The 26,887-nt window shown below is 45.1% G+C and overlaps 1 protein-coding gene across 2 annotated transcripts in view; it reads right to left on the minus strand.

The window, feature by feature from the left end:
- Nucleotides 1–1,908: 1,908 nt before the first annotated feature.
- The window catches only part of LOC142311667 (myosin light chain kinase, smooth muscle-like), a 142,986-nt gene continuing 118,007 nt past the window's right edge, over nucleotides 1,909–26,887 (minus strand). For both annotated transcript variants that reach the window (XM_075350262.1, XM_075350261.1), the window contains exons 9-18: nucleotides 25,849–26,154; nucleotides 22,722–22,824; nucleotides 22,035–22,238; nucleotides 21,739–21,956; nucleotides 18,304–18,427; nucleotides 17,991–18,143; nucleotides 16,891–17,011; nucleotides 11,608–11,692; nucleotides 11,390–11,521; nucleotides 1,909–3,998 (exon numbers count right to left, since the gene is read on the minus strand). In XM_075350262.1, the coding sequence (XP_075206377.1) occupies nucleotides 3,748–3,998; nucleotides 11,390–11,521; nucleotides 11,608–11,692; nucleotides 16,891–17,011; nucleotides 17,991–18,143; nucleotides 18,304–18,427; nucleotides 21,739–21,956; nucleotides 22,035–22,238; nucleotides 22,722–22,824; nucleotides 25,849–26,154 (1,697 nt within the window). In that variant the 3' untranslated portion in view covers nucleotides 1,909–3,747. The remainder of the gene's footprint in view (nucleotides 3,999–11,389; nucleotides 11,522–11,607; nucleotides 11,693–16,890; nucleotides 17,012–17,990; nucleotides 18,144–18,303; nucleotides 18,428–21,738; nucleotides 21,957–22,034; nucleotides 22,239–22,721; nucleotides 22,825–25,848; nucleotides 26,155–26,887) is intronic.

The following is a 26,887-nucleotide window of genomic DNA, read 5'->3' on the forward strand; positions in this document are numbered from 1 at the left end:
AAAAAAAAAAAAAAAAGGAATTTCTAAAAATCGTATAGGTACAGTCATGTCCCTATGCTCCCAGAAGAAAATCTTATGCTGTAGCTTTCTCGTGAACACCCTAAAGCCATGTGCATAAATTGGCGAGGTTTTTTTTTTTTTTTACCTCCGTATTTGTAAGCCAAAACCTGGAGTGGGTAAAAAAATACAGAAGTGGCGACGTGTTTCTATTATACTTTTGCTCAGATTGTCCCACTCTTGGTTTTGGCTACAAATACTAATGTAAAAACTTCCCAAATACTCAAAGTGTGCACATGGCCAAAGAGTAGGCAACTGTCAAAAAGTCAACTGTGCTCACGAACAACCTGTGCTGGTTCCCAGGCACAAAGTTTTCGCAGGCACTCGGTTGACAGATCTGGTGGGTTCTACTTTGGAGTTTTTCTTCTGATCTTCCAAGAGCTATAACGTTATGTACTTATTATTACCATATTGATGTCCATATGACTTTTGATCACTTCACAGAATAAAAACAAAAACAAAAGCAAAAGGAAAAAACAAAAAAAACAAAAACCACCAACAAAAGAGGAATGGCCAGAAAACATTCTACAACTTTGATTCAACGATCCACAAATATATATTAATAATAAATTATTAGTATATATATTTGTGGATTGTTGAATCAAAATTGTAGAATGTTTCCTGGCCATTCCTCTTTTTTGTGCTGTTTATTTAATATATATATATATATTTATATTTATATCTGGAGTTGCCTACGTAGTTTTTTTCTATTTTTTTTACACACGTTTTAATTAACTATTGACATTATCTCTTAGGTTCTTCTTTTACATTTCCTAATATCACCATTTCAGAGCTCAGGAGGATCGATGGCGATGGTCCACATGTATAAAAAAAAAAAACAAAAAAAAAACAAGCAAAACTAAAAAATAAAAAAATTGCAGCATGCACCAACTAGACTGATCTGTTTTTCAAATCGTACTTTCTCATTCAATTCAATTAGAGTGTTTAATAAAGATAAAACAAATGGATGCCATCTGGACACTATATGGCATTTTTTTTTTAAATTGATCTATGCAATTAATATAGAAAACTGTATTTGGACTAATTCTAAACTGTTGATGTATAAAACTGATGATATAGCGAACTCTATGGGGGTGAAAGTTTTTTTTTTCTGGATGCAGTAAATTGTCTAAACGCGGTCCAAGGCCGGAGTCACACATCCATGTTTTATGGTCTTTTTATGCACAGAATCTGCTGGTCTCCTAATCCAAACTTTACAATTCATAAATGGCTATTATCTTGTAGAGTTCGGGTCAGAAGACTACAGCCAGTCCGAGCATCATGGTCCGGGAAACACGGATGTGCGAGTCAGGCCAAATGAATGTGAAGCCATGCTTGTATCAAGCAAGTTAGTTCTAATGTATCCGTAAAAAACAGATGCATGGTCCGTGCGGCATCAGATTTTTTTTTAATCGCACCCAATAGGAGAGTCTTATCCAATTTACGCGTCCACTAGAAGAATGCTGCATTTTTTTCCTCAGCCCAAAAACACCTGAGGAAAAAAAACCAAAAACATAAAATAAAAATAAAATATATCGCAGATCTGCTCTGCCTCATTGAATACTATGGTTCCGCGTGCATTTTTTTTCTCACATTGCTCTGGACTGCGTTATACGCTGGTGTGAACGTACCCTCAATGTAGGTAAAAGATCACCCAGCACCACAAGTGCTGTTTACATATAGAAAAATCTATTGATAGGACTTTACCTTTCCATCGTCCATGGAATCATTTTACCCAAGGTGCCGACCATATTTTACTGACTTACATGATGTTACCACTAGATGGCAGCCACACCGGGCGTTGTATCTGTAGTTATTGCTCATATGAACTTTTCAGAAGCATTAGCATCCTTTAACTTGTGTTATTTATTTAATAAATTGTAAAATCACTGACACTCATAGTAGAAATAGCGTAATAGAAAATGAAGACAAGACAAAACATTCAGTATAAAACATAAATTATCGTAGGGAGGACACAATATTTGGCACTTTACGATTTTTGAAAATGAGCCACAAAGTAACATAACAATTGTATAAGTGCAGTACAGCGAAACCTCGCCCATGTGACCCCATCTTTACCCTCCGGTGTTTCCCAATTCAGCATGGAGCTGGGGCTGTCAGTATCTGGGACAGTCTGGATTCTTAAAAGGGAACCTGTCACCACTTTTTTGGCGTATAAGCTGCGGCCACCACCACCGGGCTCTTAAATACTGCATTCTAAAATGCCGTATATAAGAGCCCAGGCCACTGTGACAACATAAAAAGCTATTTATAATACTTACCTAAGTGTCACTCGGTTGGCCAGATGGGTTTCTCCGTTCTCTGGTGCCGGCGCCTCCTCTTTCGGCCATCTTCGTCCTCCTTCTGACTCCTGTGTGCATGACATGTCCTACGTCACTTGCCGGTCCTACGCAGGCGCACTACAATACTTTGATCTGCCCTGCTCAGGACCTGAATGCCGGCGAGTGTGGATGACGTCGGATGCGTCATACACCGCGGCTAGAGAAGGAGGACGAAGATGGCTGAAAGAGGCACCACCGACACCGGAGAATGGAGACGCCGATCTGGCCAACTGAGTGACCGTTAGGTAAGTTATACAAAGTGTTTTTTTATATTCTCACAATGGCCTGGGCTCTTATATAAAGCATGTTAGAATGCTGTATATAAGAGCCCTGTGGTGGCCGCAGCTTATACGGCAAAAAAGTGGTGACCGGTTCCCTTTAAGTGATTTTTCCTGACAATCCAGTCTTTAGGTCACTTTTCCATTTGCACATTAGAGGATAAGAAAAAACATAATCCATGTGTAAAACAGATCTGTTGCATAACTGAAGCAGGGGACCCCCCATTGATTATTATAGGGAAAGTATGAATTCCATTTTTTTTAACACAGAAGAAAATAAGTGCATCATGCAGATTTTTTTTTCTGCAAAAACCCCCCCAAAAATTACCAAACAGACATGTAATGGAATCCAGCCCCCATCAATGGGACCCCTTTGCCTACATATTCATCACTTATGTAATGCATGCGTTTTGCAGAACTTCTATTACCAATGTGTCTCCAAAACTTTTTGACTAAACATGAACTGACCCAAACTTGGCATCGAACAAGGAGAAAACAATATGACAGCGGCCAGTTCACTGCATTCCTCCAATCACAGATTTTTTTTTAAATGGGAATAATAAAACAAAAATATTCAGTGCTTGTTTAGGAATATAAAAAAAAAAAAAAAAAGGTTCTACACAAGCCCCCCTCCAGAAAAAAAAAAAAATAATAATAATATATATATATATATATATACACATAGCGCCACTCTAGTCCCTGGGCTTTGTCTGGTATTGCACCCCTTCTCCATTTACACTAGGCGTGATCTACTGCACATCGACAAGAGGGACGCCATTTCTGGAGGACCATCCATGTGCGAGAAGTTAACCAAACAATGAATGCTCATTACATGCAATGTGCAGTAGTTGTAATGCCCTGAGATATCTGCTGTATATAAAAAGGAGTGCATTATATATATATATATATATATATATATATGCACCTACTGGCTATGGCTGTGCATGAGTTTCCAATTACACATTAGTACAGTAGTGACTCCTAGTGGCCAGATCTATGTATGCAAAGGGCTCCGTCTGGCGTTCACTGGAGCTAGACACAGTTGGTTGTGATTTGCCGTTTCCATCAGATTACTCAGTCTTTACAGGTCCGTCTCTCGTTGAACGCTCCGCTCGGAGACAGTGGACAGTCAATTTGGCCGATGTTTCTGCTTGTCCATGGGAATTGGAGGCCTGACATGTATATACCCCAGCATCACTGGGCGATACATCGGATATAATAAGGGTGCAGCTCCCCGACTCCTCATACTCAATCTCAAATCGCTTAGACTCTTGGATTGGGGATCCAGAGAAAAACCACAAGACTTCAGGGTCTGGGAAACCTAAATGAAAGAATTAGGGGAGAGGAGTGAAAACAAAAATAATGCTTTTTATAAGGTACATTCAGATAAGATAATACGGAACTGGCGGTACCATGAAGGCTTATTCACAATTTATTGGTCTGTGCAAATGAACAAGCAAAATGATTGGTGACTATCAGAGAATACATGAAAGTGCTGCCATGTACTGTATGGGAAGCGATCGGTCAGATTTACAATTGTTTTGTCCTCTTATTAGGCCAGCAGTTTTCTATATCTAGTCAATGAGCGTCATAAAAAGGGCATTGATTGGCCAAATTCAGTGCATAGAGATGGATTTTACATTTTTCACAATTCCAGCATATATTTTACAGACTATTAATTTTCCCTACTTGATAATCCTAGTAGGACCATCTCATCTCACACACACAGGCTAAACTATTCTGTAGATTTTAGAAGTAGGTAGTTTGACGGAAACACACACAAACATGGGAAACCTACAAAAATTGTGGAATCAAGACAACAAAACAAAAACAAAAAAAACCCAAAACACTACTACAAAGCCACTAATGAACAAGGTAGGTTTTAGAGGTTGACAAAAGGGCAATTGCACAAGGTCACCTTTAATAAAAGGTTCCTCATAAGAATGAGGACTGTCCTGGACATTCAGGAACTTTAGCAGTAATCCCATTACAATTGCAAGGGTTTTTGCAATACCATAATACTGAAGACTACATGTGTAGTACCTGGGAATGGCCACTAAAAAGGTGAAGATGCGGTAGTGGTCCTCTCCATAATCTAAATCCGTCTACTGATAACAGGTGACTGGTGGGGGGGTGATACTAATTGATCAGTGTGAGTGTCAGGTGTAGGACCTCCACCGATCTGATAGTCATGACCTATCCTATAGTCTGTCCTACTGAACACTACCTCTATCCTAGTACTGGAAAAACACTTTGAAAGGATATAAGAAATTGTGATCCAAACTGCAACCCTAGTATAAGAGGCCATTTGTCAGGTTTATCTCTTAGAAACCTAAAGTAGAGGTTTTCTTCACCTAAAAATATGTTGACTGCGATACCGAGAGAAAGCTTGAGTTGCTAATAGCTCAACATCTTAGTCAAGTCTGCACCGAAAATGTTCTTGCACTGAAGTTGTACTTTTAATTGTGATTTCTTACATCCATCACATAATTGAATTCCCATAAAAAGGTGGGCACTGCTTGTCAAGGCTTTAGAACACCGGTAACAATATCCCGAAAGGTCCATCCAGATTGTCCTAACTATATGTACAATCTGAAAAGGTGAATTTTCATTATCTATCCACTTAATTCTTCTGAACACTTACTTTCTTTTGCAAACGACCTTTCCAATTATTTTATCCCTTTTTGAAGATAATATAAAATTAGTATTTGGATACCGAGTGACACAATCAATTACACTTTTGTATGGAAAATATATAGCCATATAATGAGATTTGTATGGTGGTATTACTGTATATGGACACTAAAAATGGCTGTATTGTGTGGGAATTTTATGAAAGTGTCCATATATAATCATTTGATAACATTGTTTATATATTTTATATATAATGTGTGTTATTACAAGAACATTTACAAAATGGCGAGAAGGGGGACCCTACTTTGCATAATACCAGAAGCACTATCATCTATAAATCCAGCCTTGTTATTAAGGGAGACTGACTATATAAAAGTCAGAAACATATACAGAAACTTTGTATTATGGCAAGAAAAAGAACATTTCATGTATATATGTGTAGGGGTGGTCGAGCCCCCTACTTAGTAAAGTGTATAGTTGCGTAAAATTGTAATGTGTTATTAACTATGTGTATTAGTCAGATCTAGCAGAATGGAGAATGTTAAAGGAGTTGTCCGACAAACTCCAAAAATTTTTTTAAGCTAATCTGTGCTGTATTGTGATATATACCACACCTACATTTTTTTGTTTTGTTTTCTAACTTTTGTTCCTCTTGAATTATCCCTTTATTCTCTGCAGCTCTTTGTGTACATGCAGCTCAACCAAACATGACATTTTCTTGTGCCAAACTTCAGTCAGAGCTTGCACCGCCCGGCCTCAGTGACCAGCCCCGCCCCCTGTACACTCATTGGCTGTCAGTATTCTGCCCAGCACTGACCTCTCATCGCCCCAGCAAAGATGGGCACATTACTACATGATATCTGCAGTGGATGTGAGGAGATTGTTCTGTCACAGATGAAATATCACTGCTCTGTATATCCAATCATTGGTAGTACAGAGCAGAGATCCTCACATCCACCGCACATATCGTGTAGTAATGTCCCCTTTCCTTGTGCCCATCCTGTAGTAATGTCCCCTTGGGCTCCTCTTCTTGTAGTAATGCTCTCTCCTGTAGAATTGCCCCCTAGTTTGCCGTTCTACACACACCACACACACACACACACACACCACACACACACACCACACACACCACACACACCACACACACCACACACACCACACACACCACACACACCACACACACCACACACACCACACACACCACACACACCAATCCGTCTCACCTGTCCTCGTTCCCTCGGTGCCCTGTGTCCTCTGCCTCTTGCGGCCGCAACCCCCTCCTTGCTGTTCGCTGCTGGTGCAGGGGCCGTGTAACGGGGGCAGGGGGCGCCTCAGGGGGTGTAGTCGCGGTCTCTCGCCCTGTGGGCGACAGGCTGACCCCCGACCCGGCCGTCACTGTTAAAACAGAGGTGTTGTTTGTGGGGCAGAGTGTAGGTGGCAGGGACACTTCCATGTGGGCAATTTGCTTCTCGGTGACACCTTTTACTCTCAGCTCACAGGCCTCTTCACTAGTGATGAGCGAGTACTAAAAAGCTCGGGTGCGCGAGGCTCGGGCCGAGCATCCCAAGATACTCGTGTACTCGGCCCGAGCACCGAGCCCAATGTTATCCTATGGGAGACCCGAGTATTTTTCTGAAATGACCCCCGGCAGCATGTAGAAACCCTAAAAATGTCACAAAAGTCTCAGAAGAGTGCTCAAATGACATGGCAACAGCATGGGGAAGACCCCTTGAAGCATTTATAACTCAAAAGTCACAGCTGTGAACAATTTTGTCCGCGTTTTACGCCATTTTTACGAACTCACCAGAAAACCTTCCAAAATGACACCAAAATGAATTTTCATGGCGGAAATGTTAAGGGCACATACCCAATAGTGAAATAGAGCTGGTGTATGTTACTTTTTGAGATTAATACATGAAAGATTTTACGTAAAACATTGTGTGGCACTCCGATGTCCAAAACGCACGTTTTGTGCTTTTTACTAGCGATGTCGGTCATTTTTTTTTTCATTCTATCTCCCGTCGGTCGGTCTCGCTCTGTCGGTCTCTCTCTGTCTTGTCTGTCCCCCTCTCACAGTCTGTCGGTCATTCTCCCCCCTCTCTCTTACTTACCGTTCCCCGATCACTGCCGCGGCGCTGCACAGCTGTGTTCACTAAACTCCGGTGGCTTTTCCTCTTTTGAAAATGCCGGAGATTAAACAATCTCGTATTCCCTACTTTCCTGCTTTTCGGCGCCTATGATTGGTTGCAGTGAGACACGCCCCCACGCTGAGTGACAGGGGTCTCACTGCACCCAAAACACAGCAACCGGTGTGTGTATACTGTGCAGTGAAATAAATAATTAAATAATTAAAAAAAACGGCGTGCGGTCCCCCCAATTTTAATACCAACCAGATAAAGCCATACGGCTGAAGGCTGGTATTCTCAGGATGGGGAGCTCCACGTTATGGGGAGCCCCCCAGCCTAACAATATCAGTCAGCAGCCGCCCAGAATTGCCGCATACATTAGATGCGACAGTTCTGGGACTGTACCCGGCTCTTCCCGATTTACCCTAGTGCGTTGGCAAATCGGGGTAATAAGGAGTTAATGGCAGCCCATAGCTGCCACTAAATCCTAGATTAATCATGTCAGGCATCTCCCCGAGATTCCTTCCATGATTAATCTGTAAATTACAGTTAAAAAACACACACACCCGAAAAATCCTTTATTAGAAATAAAAAACACTAACAAAGTCCCTCATCACCAATTTATTAACCCCGACAAACCCTCCATGTCCGGCGTAATCCACGGACCTCCAGCGTCGCGTCCAGCTGTGCTGCATGAAGGTGACAGGAGCTGCAGAATACACCGCCGCTCCGGTCAGCTTCACACAGCAACTGAGGTGAGTATAGCGATCAGCTGAGCTGTCACTGAGGTTACCTGGATCCAGCGGTGGATGCAGCGGTGGCCGCGGGTAACCTCAGTGACAGCTCAGCTGATCGCGCTACTCACCGCCGCTCCGGTCAGCTCCATGCAGCAATTGAGGTGAGTATAGCGATCAGCTGCTGTCACTGAGGTTAATCGCGGCACCGCTGGATCCAGCGGTGGCCGTGAGTTACCTGACTGACAGCAGCTGATCGCGCTACTCACCTCAGTTGCTGTGTGAAGCTGACCGGAGCGGCGGTGTATTCTGCAGCTCCTGTCACCTGAATGTAGCAGAGCTGGATGCGACGCTGGAGGACTGTGGAGTACGCCGGACATGGAGGGTTTGTCGGGGTTAATAAATTGGTGATGAGGGACTTTGTTATTGTTTTTTTATTTCTAATAAAGGATATTTCGGGTGTGTGTGTGTTTAACTGTAATTTACAGATTAATCATGGAAGGAATCTCGGGGAGACGCCTGACATGATTAATCTAGGATTTAGTGGCAGCTATGGGCTGCCATTAACTCCTTATTACTCCGATTTGCCAACACACTAGGGTAAATCGGGAAGAGCCGGGTACAGTCCCAGAACTGTCGCATCTAATGTATGTGGCAATTCTGGGCGGCTGCTGACTGATATTGTTAGGGTTGGGGGCTCCCCATAACGTGGGGCTCCCCATCCTGAGAATACCAGCCTTCAGCTGTATGGCTGGCTGGTATTAAAATTGGGGGGACCGCACGCCTTTTTTTTTTAATTATTTATTTATTTTACTGCACAGTATAGACACGCCCACCGGCTGCTGTGATTGGGTGCAGTGAGACACCTGTCACTCAGCGTGGGGGCGTGTCTCACTGCAACCAATCATAGGCGCCTGTGGGCGTGGAAAGCATGGAATATGAGATGGCTGTGTGCAGAGCACAGCGCGCCCGCCGGTATAAAGGCTCGGTCACGCTGTGCGGGCCGGCCAATCACTGCAATTCCACAACTAACAGGGCTGTGGCATTGCAGTGGTCTGCCAGCCAATCCCTGCATGAGGGCTGGCTCTCAAAAGAGCGCCAACATGCAGGGATGAAGACCACGAGTACAGCACGAGTATCGCGAAATTACTCGGTACCCGCCGAGTAGCCCGAGTACAGTGATACTCGTGCGAGTACCGAGTAGTAACAAGCATACTCGCTCATCACTACTCTTCACCACTCCCAGTAAAGAGCCACAGACAGGCAGTTGGTGAACTAAGAAACATTTTATTGAACACAGCTTCCACTCTTCTTTACACCTTTCAGCATCAAGTCACTTTGGTTTACAGGTTAAACTTTTTGCTGACGGTTTCCTCTTTCCCCGGTAACTTTCCCTCGCCTGCAGGGGACATGCGTTAACCCCCTAGTAGCTGCACACTGAACTATGTTTCACTGTAGGGCAGATCTAGCACAGACTACCGGCTCCGGATAAGTTCTCACCTTTCCACTTCTTTGCCGGGGAACTGCTTCACTTGTTTTCTACGGGCGTTCCCATTTACCTTCACTTCTTTGTCAGGGCAGTACCCTTCGCCTGCAGGGGCCACTTGTTATCCCCCTGATAGCTGCACTGCACTGTAGTACAAACTACCGGCTTTGGGACTAGTCTTGACTCTTCCACTTCTTCTGACACTGCACCACTTCCACACTCTGCCCCGTCACCTCAGACTTCTTTCTCCAGTCACATCTCACTGCACACTGGACTCTGCATTCAGAACCCTTCCTTCCCCACCTAGGCTGCCCTGCCACTGTTACCAGGGGAACCACTGCTCTACACTGGCACCTAGTGGGGAAACAGTTTATGACAGGTAACATTTTACCATTAACATTTACAATTTGCCACCATACTACTGTGGCGTCTTCAGGGGGGGAAAAACGCTCCTTCACTACCAGGGGTCCGACTACCCCTTACAGCCGTGCAGTCAGTGGTTTATATCAGATACAGATTCCTGGGCGCTCTGCAGAGCCGAGCTCTGTATACAGCTACTGCAATGATCTGTAGCTGCCTCTGATTGGCCGGCGGCTGATCATTGCTGTATACAGCGCTCCCATCTGCAGAGCGCCCGGGAATCTGTCATCTGATATACAGTGCTGACTGCACGGCCCCTGCACAGCCAGCAAGGAGGCCACTGCCTGCGTGCTGCCAGCAACATGGGGGCTACATGCAGCGTACAGGCACCGAAACCCCTGCACTATGGGATGTTTGGGAGGGTGCGGAAGAAGGGACGCGGGGACTCCAGTGCCATGTACCCGCCCAGCAGGGCGGCTACATGATGTCAGCTGTGATGTCACGACGACTGGGCATGCGCTTATGCTGCCTTGTTGACGGGCATCACAGGAAGCTGCAAAATCACATCAGGAGCGGTAACATGACCGCTCTGAGCTGGGGAGAGGGGCTGACAGCAGGGCAGGTAAGTAGTTACTATCTACTTACCTGCCCCAATGTAGCCCAATAGTATAATAAAAGGAAAATAAGCAAAATAAGCCGGATAACCCCTTTAAGTAGGATGTAGTGTGAGATATAGGTTTAGGAAGTTATGTATAAGAAGTAATGTAAAGCACAGAAATGTTATGTAGATAGATCTTACTAGTAATAGGAATACTTAATATCCGGTTCAGCTCACTGGGGTGTGGGGTGGGGGTGTAGAACCAGTGTTGAGCAGAATCACTTCTTGGTTACAGAAGAGCGCCGAGAGCCAGTTCTACAGAAGTGTTTGAGGACTAAAAACTGAGCATGGAGTAAGGGCCAGTCAGGAAACCCTGACGTAACCTCCTAAAAGGTCCGGAGCCTACGGCCCACCTCGACAGGCTCAACGAAGCCTCCAGTGGTGAGCAGAAGCATGGGTGAAAGGAGACATTTGCCTGGCAGCTTGCAAACTAGTTCCAAGATGGCAAGATAAGTCGAGCCAGTCCCCCAAAGAAACAGTATCTGCAGAACAGTCAGGAGTGAGACCAGGTCTGTCATAGCGGTGGAAAGGAAAATAAACTGTTCAAGTTTTGGTTGCCAAGAGATCCCCGGTATTACGTGTATTTCTACTGCATCTACGAAGTGGACTGGCTGCAGGGTGATTGACACCAACCCAAAGAAAATAGCGCCGTACACCAGACCTGAAGATACATACATTTGCTTATTTGTGACAAACCAGTAGCCATCACCTTACCTTCAATTTGACAATGAAATCGCGCAGAACTTCCTGCAACCTCTGACTGGTCCCCTAGAGGTGAGGAGAAGACAGGAGGCCTCTGGAGCTGTTCCTGCAGGAAGCTGAACACCTTCTTACTTTCAGAATCATCTGTAATAGCAGAATGGCAGAAAATAAGAGGTAGGGATGTAAAATGAGAGGACTTGACAGACAGACACCTCAAGGTCATGGCTTACCATCTGTGGTTGGGGAGGAGTTGGAATCGGACTTGTGGCTAAGCATTGCCATCCTCTTCAGAGCCAGTACGGCTTTACCGGTTTTCTGCAGGAGAGATTGGGTTACTACAAAAAGTTTATGCTAATATTACATACAGAGTTTAGGGTCAATTTTTCATACATTTATAGTGTTGAGCGGACCCGGATCTGAAAAATCCGGATCCGCACGGTCTCTCTCTCTCTCTCTCTCTATCGGATCGGATCCGGACTTCGACGTCAACCCGATCCGGATCCGTCACTCGGATTATAGCCGATCCGCTCAACTCTATACACTTCGTATACAGGAAGCCAAATTAATATACAGGAGCAGGTCATAATTCAATAAAAACTAGCTTTTCTATTCGGTGACCTTTTATCTTTTGCAGTTGATAAGCATGGCACTAATCTTTGTAAATACATTGAACCAGTGGCGCAGCTTGAAGCTTATAGACCCAAGTGCAAAAGCTCTAAAAAGGTCACTAACTATAATGGTAAGAAATGGTATTGTCTTCTATAGGCTAGAGGGATCTTTTGGGCTTGGCCCTCGTGTTAGGGATTGGGTTCAATTGCTAGTCCTGTAGCCATATCTGTAGCCACTGTAGTTCCTCCACTGCATTGTAGTACTTCTACTGGGCAGATTCCCATTTACAGACTATATCATAGATCTGTGTTTATAATTTACCTGGCTGTTATTGGAATCAGTCAACAGGTTCGTCATCGCACACTGGTTGGGCAGTGGAACAGTTTGTCATCCATGCAGCAGTTCCTGGTGTAAAGCCCATTTCATAATTGGCCAAACATGCCGCAAATTAGCAGACATACAGACTAAATGCTTGTTAATCGGCAGATTTGATCGATTATGTGGTCCTATAAATCACATGTCAGCGGGCCATCTTCCCGCACAAACAGGGAATGTGCTACCAATAACATTTCTGAAGTATGGGGACAGAATAATAGTGTAGTGTAATGGCCATTTAAACAAGCACAGATCTATTCATATTTAGTCTACTAACTCATTATGGGCAGAAATCGGACCAAATGGACCCCAGCACTATCAACTGCTCTATTATGAATCCAGCTCTGAGGTACATTAGAGACTAATACCATATTAGTAATGAAGTAGTAGTAATTATAATATTTTTTTTATGTAGATGCAAGCTATTCAGAGAGGACAATATACAAGTTCCTGTATGTGTGCAGAAAACATACAGCATTATAACTGATGTTACCATAGCACTCTGTGGTACAGTGAGTGTCTCACAAAATAGTCAATTTATAGCTAGTTCAGATGTTATATTGCCCTCTATATATTGTAGATAGCCATTAGAGAAAATGATTGCCTCGCATCTGTTTTCCCTAACTCTTATTCACATGAGAGCTCGTATTCTCAATGATGGAGCCGCCGACAGATGTGACGCCCTGGCAAAACCAGGTAGTCACACAGTATAGGCCCCCGCATAGGCCCCCGCATAACACCATTCCATGCAGGGTTACACACAGCCGACCAGAAATCCTAGTTACCCCGCCCAGGGTAGGAAAGGCACACCAGTGGGTGGGCCCAGGCGGATGGAGAACGCCCACCTAGGGGTCTGGAGAACCCGGAGCGGGAAAAGCAGTAGTCCGAGTTGTAGTTCGAGTGGAGTGGAGTAGTTGTGGAGGAGAAAGTGAAGGCTGAGACAGAAAGAAAAGGCGTCCGGGTTGGAGCCCCGGCGTGCTGGCAAGGTGGCAGACGGTGGTCTGTGTCTGTCAGGAGACGAGAAGACGGCTGCCGGAGATCCAAGGTGGATTGGGACAGGGTTGGAGCCCGCTGGTACCGACACCGGACAACCGACCCGGAAACCGTGCACAGAGGGGGTACTTGGACCCTGAAGCCAGGACCGGAACCAACGGCCTAGCTAATTAACCAATTGAGGGCAGGATTATAGGTCCTGTCCCAACCAAAGTCCCAAAAGCAGACAGCCACCCACCGCGGGGGATAGGGCATCCACCAGGGCCCGGTAGATCCCAAGGGTCAGCGTCAGCGGGCAAGGCTCCCAACAAAAGGTCCGGGACCGGACTCCCGTGTTTCACACCGGGAAGTCCAGCACACCAGACACAGAGTGCAGAGGAAAGTGACACAGACCACCAGCCCGGGTGTGGGACCTGATACACCCGACCACGGCGGCTGGCCACCAGCACCTTGGTTTACTATTGGACTTGTGGGATTCATTTAATCGTGAGTAAACTAACATCCCCCGGTCTGACCGGGTGCGCCGGCCCCTGCAGTCACCATCCTCCGCATAAGAGACACTGGGCCCCAGGGCATCCATCCCTACCCACGGAGGGGTTAACATCCAGCTGCCATCCCATAGTCCCCCGGGTGCCCCACAACAGCAGCAGTGGTGCCACATTTCACCACACACCGTGGGTAACGTCACAGACAGTTTACGGCAAATCCCGTACAAATACGTCCCCTCTTTATTTGAAGTGTCCGCGCGACCCCCGGGTCCAGTAGAATCCCTCGAGCCACACAGCGGATCCGGATCAGAGTAGCCCGGCGGCGGCACACAGACATCTCTGATGCTGCCTAATCTCTTAGAAAACATAAAAAGATAAGCCATCCGGAATGAGACATGCTGGATCCTCATATTCCCTATCATCATCTGTTGGAGAAGAGTTGGGGGCCCCCGTACAGAAACTGTCGGCCGAACCCTATACTGCAAATACTGGCAGATTCAATTTACTTTAGTTTATTGCAGGGGTGTCAAACACGTGACCCGTGAGCTACATGCGGCCCCTGAAGCCGATTCATGCAGCCTGAAGGCACTGTAGACCACTTTATGATCGCGGTTGGGGCCAGGTGACGCTGACAATCACTTCTTTTTTGTTAACAGTGCGTCCTTGGGCACATTCAATTGAGAAGGTATTGTAGTTCAAGACCAGCTCTCTGCAATGTAATACTAACTACAGCCAGAGGCCAGCAGCTGATATTGGTATGCTGGCATATAACGTCACAGCACTGCGACGCCCCAGCTGTGAAGAAAAGAGGATGCCAAGGGAACGGACGACAGGTGAGAAAAAAAAAAAAATATATAAAAAATTATGTGTATGTGAAAAGAAGCACAATAGGGGACATTCGTACAAGATGGAGACCAGGATGGGGCATTACAAGATGTTGGCCAGAATTAATATATTTTACTAATTATAAAGACCGACAATTAGAGATTTTTAAAGATTAAAAAAAAAAAAAAAAAACACAAAATACCCCCCCAAAATATATTGCAACTAAAAGTGTTGTTTTATGTACAGTGCCTACAAGTAGTATTCAACCCCCTGCAGATTTAGCAGGTTTACACATTCGGAATTAACTTGGCATTGTGACATTTGGACTGTAGATCAGCCTGGAAGTGTGAAATGCACTGCAGCAAAAAAGAATGTTATTTCTTTTTTTCTTTTTTTTTTTTTTAAATTGTGAAAAGTTTATTCAGAGGGTCATTTATTATTCAACCCCTCAAACCACCAGAATTCTGTTTGGTTCCCCTAAAGTATTAAGAAGTATTTCAGGCACAAAGAACAATGAGCTTCACATGTTTGGATTAATTATCTCTTTTTCCAGCCTTTTCTGACTAATTAAGACCCTCCCTAAACTTGTGAACAGCACTCATACTTGGTCAACATGGGAAAGACAAAAGGAGCATTCCAAGGCCATCAGAGACAAGATCGTGGAGGGTCACAAGGCTGGCAAGGGGTACAAAACCCTTTCCAAGGAGTTGGGCCTATCTGTCTCCACTGTTGGGAGCATCATCCGGAAGTGGAAGGCTTATGGAACTACTGTTAGCCTTCCACGGCCTGGACAGCCTTTGAAAGTTTCCACCCGTGCCGAGGCCAGGCTTGTCCGAAGAGTCAAGGCTAACCCAAAGACAACAAGGAAGGAGCTCCGGGAAGATCTCATGGCAGTGGGGACATTGGTTTCAGTCAATACCATAAGTAACGTACTCCACCGCAATGGTCTCCGTTCCAGACGAGCCCGTAAGGTACCTTTACTTTCAAAGCGCCATGTCAAGGCTTGTCTACAGTTTGCTCATGATCACTTGGAGGACTCTGAGACAGACTGGTTCAAGGTTCTCTGGTCTGATGAGACCAAGATCGAGATCTTTGGTGCCAACCACACACGTGACGTTTGGAGACTGGATGGCACTGAATACGACCCCAAGAATACCATCCCTACAGTCAAGCATGGTGGTGGCAGCATCATGCTGTGGGGCTGTTTCTCAGCCAAGGGGCCTGGCCATCTGGTCCGCATCCATGGGAAGATGGCTGGCACGGCCTACCTGGAGATTTTGGCCAAGAACCTCCGCTCCTCCATCAAGGATCTTAAGATGGGTCGTCATTTCATCTTCCAACAAGACAACGACCCAAAGCACACAGCCAAGAAAACCAAGGCCTGGTTCAAGAGGGATAAAATCAAGGTGTTGCAGTGGCCTAGTCAGTCTCCTGACCTTAACCCAATTGAAAACTTGTGGAAGGCGCTCAAGATTAAAGTCCACATGAGACACCCAAAGAACCTAGATAACTTGGAGAAGATCTGCATGGAGGAGTGGGCCAAGATAACTCCAGAGACCTGTGCCGGCCTGATCAGGTCTTATAAAAGACGATTATTAGCTGTAATTGCAAACAAGGGTTATTCCACAAAATATTAAACCTAGGGGTTGAATAATAATTGACCCACACTTTTATGTTGAAAATGTATTAAAATTTAACTGAGCAACATAACTTGTTGGTTTGTAAGATTTATGCATCTGCTCTTGTTTGAAGTTTGCAGGCTCTAACTTGTTTGCATCTTATCAAACCTGCTAAATCTGCAGGGGGTTGAATACTACTTGTAGGCACTGTATAAACGCAACAAAGTACAGGTGTGTTATTAACATATCCGTAACGACCAACGCTTTGAAACTGTCCCGTAACCCATACGATGAATGGCATTTAAAATAAAAGCCAAAAGGTTTTTTTTAAAAAAAAATATTTTATTTTAAATTTATATATATTAATACATACATACATACATACATATACATACACACATACACACACACACACACACACATACACACACACACACACATACACACATACACACATACAGCGCATCACAAAAAGTCATTAGTCTCTAGGTGCAGCCCATATAGCCAGCTGAGCTTGAGACCCCATGTTTAATGTGTGGCGAATGCCTAAGTTTCATTCGTTCTTTCTTGCTCTCTACTCTGTTCTGCCCGTTATTTTCCTTACCTGCCATTTTTGCCGAGCCAAAAACTTTTTCATCTTTTCCTTTGACAGAGTTTTTGTGCTGGAAATGTCTTTGTCCTTAATCCAGGAGTGATTTATGGCTTGTTCTGCTGTAAGACGGGACCTTCCAAAGACAGAGCAGATGTGAATAATATGTGATCTCAATTGGATTTTATGTAGTTAAGTGAATTACAATATGTTAACAAAAGGGGGTGTCCGAAGCACGGGGAGCAGGTTCCATCTTTGAATCTTTAAAATCAGTGTGCATGTGGCATAGGGTCCTGCAAAAGGGAGAAAAGCTCCATCTTTGATTTTGAGCAGATGCACCTAATATTTAGCCTAGGGAGAAGTCCATCTTTGACCCAGGGACAGCTCTCGTATAGCCCCCCTGCCACCCAGGGACAGCTCTCGTATAGCCCCCCTGCCACCCAGGGACAGCTCTCGTATAGCCCCCCCTGCCACCCAGGGACAGCTCTCGTATAGCCCCCCCTGCCACCCAGGGACAGCTCTCGTATAGCCCCCCCTGCCACCCAGGGACAGCTCTCGTATAGCCCCCCCTGCCACCCAGGGACAGCTCTCGTATAGCCCCCCTGCAACCCAGGGACAGCTCTCGTATAGACCACCTGCCACCCAGGGACAGCTCTCGTATAGCCCCCCCTGCCACCCAGGGACAGCTCTCGTATAGCCCCCCCCGCCACCCAGGGACAGCTCTCGTATAGCCCCCCCTGCCACCCAGGGACAGCTCTCGTATAGCCCCCTGCTACCCAGGGACAGCTCTCGTATAGCCCCCTGCTACCCAGGGACAGCTCTCGTATAGCCCCCTGCTACCCAGGGACAGCTCTCGTATAGCCCCTGGCCAGTTAATGCATTGAAGTCTATGCTCAAACAGTGTTGCATGGAGACCTGCCTGAGTCCTTACAATTACAAGCAGCTCTTTGAAGGCAGACATAACGCCAATGTGGCCTCTGGTGAAAATGAGTGACACACTATCTATTGCTTACCTCCAACTGTGCATTGATTTGCTTGGTGTTATGAAAGCTGTATTGACCTTATGGACTTAACCCCCATATTTCATATTTATTAATATAGGGTAGATGGCTTACTTCATGTTCTTCTGCAGCAGCCGCCTGATGAAATCCTTAGCAGAGTCCGATAACACAGCGTCCGTTTCTTCATCAAATTCCCAGTTCCCGGAGGTGATATTCCGCAACGTCTCCATGTCATTCTCACCTTGGAAAGGAGAATCTCCACTTAACCTACAGTTCATTAAAAAAATAATAAAATGAATAAATAGATTTAGAGAAATTAGAAAATATACATTTTTTTTACAACCCATTTTTCCAACTAACATTCACGGATAACCACTGAAATCAAAAGTGAATTTTCTTAAGAAGACTATTCCACAGAATAACTCACAGAATGTAGCAGATTACTCCGAGGCTCCACATATCAGTAGTGAATCCAACTGGTTCGAATGCAAAAACTTCAGGCGCCACAAACTCTGCTGTGCCCTGCAACACCTTCAATGGCACCCCGGGTTCTGAAAAGAAAAAAAAACAGCATCAAAACATCCTGATCCAGACATTACAAGATTTCTTAGTTTACCAATTTTTACTGCTTAATATTTAGCATAAATTGAACTTAAAGGGAACGAAACATCAGGATTTTCGTGTATAAGGTGCAGCCAGTGCAGTACTGGCACTATCAGGCACAGGCTGTACATACCATCAGGGGGCAGCTCGGATGTTTAGTCAGTGAAATCCAACTTTATAAAGTTTGAAAATTCGTGCACTTTTTGATTGACGTGTGCACCACTCTCCTAATGTCCGGGCGTGTTATGGACGTTTATTCCCGCCCCCCCCCGCCTGTTCCTCCCTCTCACTGGCCGTATGTAAATTTCTCTCTTTCAACATGGCGCCGGATTTGGCACCTGCGCATAGCGCTTTATCTACGGCGCCATGTTTCTGAAGCCCGCTGTACTTCGTATTTTGCAGGAGAGGGCGGCGCATGCGCCCTCACTTCTTCAGATCCCGTTGTGACCGCGGCATGCGCCACCCTCTCCTGTAAAATACTAAGTACAGCGGGCTTCAGAAACATGGCGCCGGAGATAAGCGCTATGCGCAGGTGCCAACTCCGGCACCATGTTTCTGAAGAGAGAAATTTACATACGGCCAGTGAGAGGGAGGAAGAGGCGGCGGGGGGCGGGGATACGTGTGCATAACCCACCCAGACATTAGGAGAGTGGTGCACACGTCAATCAAAAAGTGCACGAATTTTCAAACTTTATAAAGTTGGATTTCACTGACTAAAAACACATGAGCTGCACCCTAATGATATGTACTGTACAGCCTGTGCCTGATAGTGCCAGTACTGCACTGGCTGCACCTTCTACATGAAAATCCTGATGTTTGGTTCCCTTTAAGAAAGTTGCGCTAATTATAATGTATCTTAAAGGGAACGGGTCACCAGTTTGTCCTATAAGCTGCGACCACCACCAGTGGGCTCTTACAGTATATACAGCATTCTAACATGCTGTATATAAGAGCCCAGACCGCTGTGTAGAACATATAAAACACTTTATAATACTTCCTAAACCGATCGCTGCGGTGGATGTGGGTCAAATTGGCATCTTAGTCCTCCGGTGCCGGCGCCGCCTCTTTCAGCCATCTTTGTCGCTGCCTCTGTCGTCCTTGTGAAGCCGGGGTGCATGACGCGTCCGACGTCATACACACTTGCCGGCATTCAGGTCCTGATCAGTTGCACTTTGATCTGCCCTGAGCTGGGCAGATCAAAATATTGTAGTGCGCATGTGTGCCTCCCCCACGTCAGGATCCGGATCCTCAGTGGCTCAAGCGGTTGTGTAGTTCCTCAAACAAAGGGGGTTATTTACAGGGGATATGTTAGAGTTCGTAACGCCACCCTTGGTTTGTGGTAATTTGGGAGTACCACCGCTGCAGTTGGGAGTACCCGGGGCGATGGAATGGGGCAGCCAGGTGTTAGGACCCTCCACAGGTAGGGGGGGGGGGTGCCCCGGGACTCTGATGGCGTTGGGGGGGTGCCGTGGGGAGTGCAGGGGCCACTTTCGTACTCACTCCGTCCATAAAGCTGACACAGACAACCGGATAAACCAAATTTCTGGACACCGCTACTGCTTAGGGGAGCTAGTTCGGGTCCCGTCCCCGATGGTGTTGCCTGGTGAACCGTGACTTTCCTCCTGGCACTAAGTTACTTCTCTTTTGGTCCTGGTAGTGTGGAACTGGCCGTGTCCCGCTCCCCAGTATGGCTAACTGTGGGAGCTTGCTTTCAGGGTTAATGCTTGGGATTTTCTGGACCGTATTTGTGGAAAGTCCTATCCCCCTCGTTGCGCTAGTACCCCGATTTTGGAGCGGGTGGAGAACCGATCTTGAAGGCTCCGTTCTCATTGGGTACATTTTCAGGCTGCCTGGAGCTACTCCCTGACGAGGGTCCACGTACCCACTCGTGCCCTGGTCCCAGCCCGTGATTGTGCATGGCCGCTGGCTGTCCGACAGTTCCGTGCCCCTTGCCACGATACCCTGCGACCGGGGGTCCAGCTCCTATTAGGTCCAGACCACTGTCTGTCACCTAGTTACTTCCAAGGAGTGCGGCTCCCGACCTCCTCTCTCCTCCACTTCACTGACCTACTCCTGACCTCCCCCCTTAACCAACCCCCCAAGTGGGCGACCCTATTCCACTCAGGCCGTCCACTGGTGTGTCTGGTGAGTGTGGTGCAGAGTGTACCTAGGACTTTGACTGCTGTTGGCAACACCATTAGTTAGGGACCTATAACTAAGGAGGAGGTGGATATTGCACAGAAGGGCAGATTGCACAATACCCTGTGACGACTTTGTAGGCCGTAGGGTGTATGACGTAGACGAGTCATGCACAGAGGCTTCAGAAGGAGGACAAGGATGGCCGAAAGAGGAGGCACCGGCACTGGAGGACGAAGATGTCCATTTGAGCCACATCCACCGCAGCGACCAGTTTAGGCGAGTATTATAAAGTGTTTTTTATGTTCTACACAGCGGTCTGGGCTCTTATATACAGCATTCTAACATGCTGTATATAAGAGTCCGGTGGTGTTGGCCGCTGCTTATAGGGCAAAAAATGGTGACTGGTTCCCTTTAATTTACTGATTAAGGGAAGATCTTGGGGTCCAGGTATATACCACTGCAGATTTATTTTTCCACTATGACCCATACAGGAGGTCCATTTTAGGGTTTGTGCATAAAGAACATTAGAGAATTTATATATATATATATATATATATATATATATATATATATATATATATATATATATATATATATATATATATATATATATATATACATACATATACATATATATATATATATATATATATATATATATATATATATATATATATACATACATATATATATACATATATATATACATACATATATATATATATATATATATATATATACATATACATATATGTACATACATATATGTACACACATATATATACACATATATATACACAAATACACATACACACACTAAAAGGAGTTATCCAAATGTAAATATATGTACATTTACATAATAAAGAAATGTTATGGCTGTCAAATAGCCCTTGGAGACCATTACAGTCTTGTACACTAATAGCTCACAACATTATTTGTCAGTTGAACATAATCAGAAACCGTTTTTTGAGCAACTTCCTCAATGGCTATGACTAGATCTGTACTGGTGGCCATAGCAGAAGTATGCAGAGATTAGCTTAGATAATGAGTGTATTGCATTTACTTCTCTACTGAGCCTATGTGCCAAACAGATGGTTCGCTTAAGGTTGAAATCGCTCACCTAGCTTCCTGGCCAGGCCAAAGTCAATGATTTTGACTTGTGTGTTGACTTTGCTGACACAGACAATGTTCTCCGGTTTGAGGTCCAGATGGACTATGCTTTGCTGGTGCATATATCCCACCCCACCGAGAATCTGCGACATATATTCAATACTTGTTATCTCAGTGTGTTCAAAATCATCTGCTACAATCCTCTCAAACAGTTCGCCACCTGCGATACTGAAAAATATGGAGAGAAGAAGATTATAATGAAGAATAGACATCAAAGAGAGGAAGGAGCATAGGAACCGAACTTACTACTCGAGTACTAAGATCACCCAGCCAGGTTCCTGGAAAGCCGCTACACAATGTACCAGACGAGGGTGGTGGAGCTTATTCATCAACTCAACCTCTGCCCGAGCATTTGCTATATCTTTCTGTAACCGTGCCTTAGAGAACTTCCCAGCACGGATTTTCCCACTGGCCTTTTCTTGCAGCTTGTAGACTTGGCCAAATTTTCCCCTAAAATAAAATAAAATATATAATAGATCATGACGGCATATAGCGCAATCAAGTTCTGCAGCTTAAAGAGGTTGTCTGATCTAAAATGAAAAAAATACAACTGTATTGGAGAGGCGGCACCCACTAGACGGGTTCAGGCTGGAGTATGCATATCACATACTTCACCACCGTCCCGGCACAGACACCGTAGATTTCTCACAGCGCACCGTGTGTGTGCTGGGAGGATTCACAAGTCTGTAGTCACACAGGTGACTGCAGACACTTCATTGTAGACCGGACATTCCCTTTAAATTAGGAGAGAATTTCTTCCCGACATATGGCCACTAGATAGCACAAGATAACCGTCCTCAGATCACTGCCAATTCACTCAGATAGGACGGTGACCTTTGCTCTCCCCTATAGTGACGCCCCGCTTAGGCTATGGATTTTCACAATAATTCCTCATTGATCTCCTAGATAAATGCGCTTCCGGTCTCCACTTACATTCCAAGCTTTTCCAGTTTAACATAAAGATCATCCACCCGATCAGAGGTGTTTATTGTGACTACTGTGTATTCAATGGATTCCTCACACTCTGGGTCTCCATCTGTGAAGAAATGTTGTATGGAGATCATTACAATGAGTTTGAAAGAGTCAAATTTACAAGAGTCAGATGGGTTGCACAAATTTCTTCGACTATCCTACATGTCTGGATAAGGTTTTCAGAACTCCATTCACACGTAGGAAAGAAGAACCATTACATTGTGTGAAATGGATTTTCACAGAAACGTTTGGAACAAATTGTGAGAAATTACCATCAAGTAGGCATAGTCGGTATGTAGCAAATGTACCTTAGGACCCCTGCCTACACCACAGCGAATTCAATCCCAAATTACAAAACTCTGTAAGCCCGCACCTGCCCTGTTGGGAGACATCCCCCAGAACAGCCAGAAAAGCCCTAATTGCTGTAAAATCTACAGAACACCTTTTTACATCCCTGGTTCTGCAGTGGCATAAATTAGAGATTTTTTTCATTGGGACCCACAAAATCCATATATCACATTTGGTCTTTTACGGGCTAAAGCACAAGTTTGACTGCAAATCTTGCACCTTTGTGGTTCTATATATGGCCTAAGTTTGGACTGGACTCTGAACAGCAATATCAAACAAAGCCCATTACCAAAAGTGGACACTGTGGAGGAAGCAGTTTCTTTTTCGAATGTGATACACCAAATTAATTGAAAGAACTGGCTTCTCTCCTGGGCCTAATGCCAAACACAACTGCCCTCAATCATTGCCCTTTTGTATCTGGCTGGTAGTGAATTCGTGCCTTTAATATTTCATTGCAGTGGAGCAGGCCTGCACAACATACGGCCTGCATGCTGCCCTTAGAGGATTTTGTGCGGCCAGTGGTAATCTTCTTGCATCCTACTGTATTCACGGCTTCTAAACGCAAATATACTTTAATGTTGGGGGACAGTGTCAGAGCCGAGGAACACTTGTTAGAGCCCTAATGTGCAGCGGCATAATTACACGATCAAGTTATAGACCTCTTCACGTTGATCCGGTCAACAAAGTGCCACAGAGACAGCACATATAGCAGGGAAGTTGAATATTAAGTGCTCCATGGAGGAGCTGCAAATTAAAGGTCATTATTGTAGGTGGGGAGAATTACTTTCCGGTAACTGCGAGGTGGCAGTATGAAGAGGTAGGGGGACAGCTTGGAGTTGAGAGAGCATGGAAGGACAATATGGAGTTGTAGGCGCTTGGAAGGACAACATGACATTGTGGGAATGTGGAAAGGACAGTATGGAGATGTGTGAGCTGGGGGCGACCGGATGGAATGGTGGATTGGAGAATATGAAGAGGTGGGAGAATTTAGGGCAGTATGGCGTGCTGAGAGCATAGAGTGTTAGTATGGAGTTTTGGGAGCTTGAGGGGTCAACAGAGTGGTGAAAGCATGGGGGGGGGGGCAGAATGGAGTGGTGGGAGGGTGGAAGGACAGTATGGTGTGCTAGGATTAGAATGGAGTTGTGGGAACGTGGCGGGACAACATGGTGTGGTGGGAATGTAGCGCCTCTGACTACATCAGGGTGCTGCAGGGAACTGCATCCTCCCAAACAAGGGTGCAGGGCCCACTCCCCCCATGGTTCCAGGAACTAGAAACCGGTGTCATTCCATCTGCACTACAAATCCCAACATGCACCTCACACTAGGACTGTCAGGCACACCAGTGGGATGGTCTAGTGGGAAAGGGCCACCCACCTAGGAGTCAGGCAGACTAGTGGGCGGAACCAAGAGAGGAGAGAGAAGAGAGAGTGAGCTCCCAAAGTGAGAGGAGGGTGGGAGTTGTAGCTCCCGGGGAGCCAGATAGAGAGTTGGGTTGCAAGCGGTGACCCAGGGCCAGAGGAGTCTGATCGGGCTCAGTAAGTGACCAGACTGACCGGTACCGAGCACAGCAGGGTGCAAGGACCCTAGATTGGGGAGAAGCTTTAAGTGACTCAATAATGGACCTGCGGTGGAAGAGGGCCTTCAAGGTAAACATCCCCCCTTTACATCGAAGTGGCTGGCCGCTGAGCCCCAGGTCCGGGGAACCTCGAGCCACAGCAAAACCCCCGGATCCAAGCAGTCCGACTGCTGCAAGGGCGGCACAGGAACATGGGGGCAGTATGGCGAGATGGCAGTGGGTGGGGGAAACTGAAAATTGAGACAGTATAAGGAAGGACAGTCTTGAGGCCATAGTTCACAAGGGGCATTATGATGTTTTTCTTATTAAGGGCATGGTGTCAGAAAGTGCAGCAGAAGACCAAAGAGGGAAGTCTGCAGAGAGGAGTTCTGGGCATGAAATCTCATCATGGTATTTTTACTACATGGAGACAAAAGGGATGGAATGATTTCAAATCAGAGAATTTGGCACCTATGATGTACTTTATTGTAAATGATTAGAGGCAGGCAGTATCATAAATAATCAGTACTGTGGTTCCTGTATGGTTTGCAGTCTGATGATGTAACAACTCCCAGTATATCCTTATCATTGTGCATAGTGGGACTTGTAGGTTAGTGTGTTACAAAATGCATATGGGACTGACCTGACATTGAATCGCTGTACTAAGCTTGTTAATGTATTCATGTACTGATGGTAGTTATGGTGCTTATTCCTTTATAGAGTGTGGTTCTGGTGGTTATTCATGCACTGAGGGTTAATCATGTACTAATAGTGGTTTTAATGTTCTGACAGTGCTTCTGAGGCTGTATTCCTGTACTGACTAATTATCTACACATATAGCAATCCATAACAGATCAGATGACATGCTACATGGCTATATTACCAGTAAAAATCTGAGAAGAATTTGTAGAGTTCTGGCTCCAAAAATGGTGTAAGATAGATCATGTTGACATTGATTTTTTACACAGCAGAAACTCTCCAAATCTGTTCTGGTGATGTACTCATGTGCCTACAGTGATTCTGACTATGTATTCTAGTAAGCACCCCTTTAAAAATGTTTGCAGCCCAGTAAGATTGGTTCAGTACGACAATGTGGCCCTTGGACCAAATAAAAAAAAAAAATAAAAATTAAAATGTTGTGCACCCCTGCAGTAGAGAAATTGTGTGTGTATATATGCGGCTCACCTCCAGTAGAAGACATGATAACTACTTCAGACTCTGCTCCAGCTTCACTTATTCCATACACATTGGTGGCGCTCACTCGAAACTGGTATCGTTCTCCTGGCACCAGCCCTTCCCTCACGTTGTAAGAGGTGCTGGTACAGGTGTCTGTCAGTAGATGCCAGCTGACCTCTCCAATCTGCTTAACTTCTATACTGTATCTCAGAACTGCACTACCACCATCATAGCACGGCCCCGACCAGGAGAGGGTGAGAGAGGACTGCTGCAAGGCAGAGATGAGGGGCTTCCCTGAGGGTGGGGATGGACGATCTACATGAATGGGGGAAAAAAAACAAAACAAATAAAAATATGATATGAAATGAATATTAAAAGCATTTTCAAACCAAATCAGAAAGTTTACATAAGTTACATTTGAAGTGACAGAGGCCTAGGTGACAAAAAAAAAAAACCAAAAAAACGTAACCATTCTAAAAACTGTACCCTTCAAAGTGCTCAAAACCACATCCAAGAAGTTTATTAACCCTTCAGGTGCCTCACATGAACGAATGCAGATTGGAAAAAAAAAAATTACACTTCACTTTACAATTCACTTCGCTAAGAAATAGTCCAAAACAAAATGGACCCTAAAATTTGTTACCCAGTTTCTTTTGAGCGCGCTGACAACCCACATCTGGTTGGAAACCTCTGTTTGGACAAACAGGAGGCTCAGAACAGAAGGAGGTTGATTTGAATTTTGGAACAAAAGATATGGTTGAAATAGATTGCGGGAACTATGTTGCATTTGCAGGGCCACTAGGGTACCCAAACACCAGAAAACCCCCCCACAAGTGACCCCATTTTAGAAATTAGACCCATCAAAGATTTTACCCAGTGAGCATTTTGAACCCACATGTACTTCACAGAATTTGACATTGGGTCATCATATTGAAAATATTCACTTTTTTCATAAAAATGTTGCTTTAGTATTGAATTTTACACTTTTACAAGAGGCAACACTGAAAAGTGGACCCAAAGTTTGTTACCCACTTTATGAGCGGGCAAT

This window comes from Anomaloglossus baeobatrachus, chromosome 5, assembly GCF_048569485.1.
Source record: "Anomaloglossus baeobatrachus isolate aAnoBae1 chromosome 5, aAnoBae1.hap1, whole genome shotgun sequence".
NCBI classification, from domain to species: Eukaryota; Metazoa; Chordata; class Amphibia; order Anura; family Aromobatidae; genus Anomaloglossus; species Anomaloglossus baeobatrachus.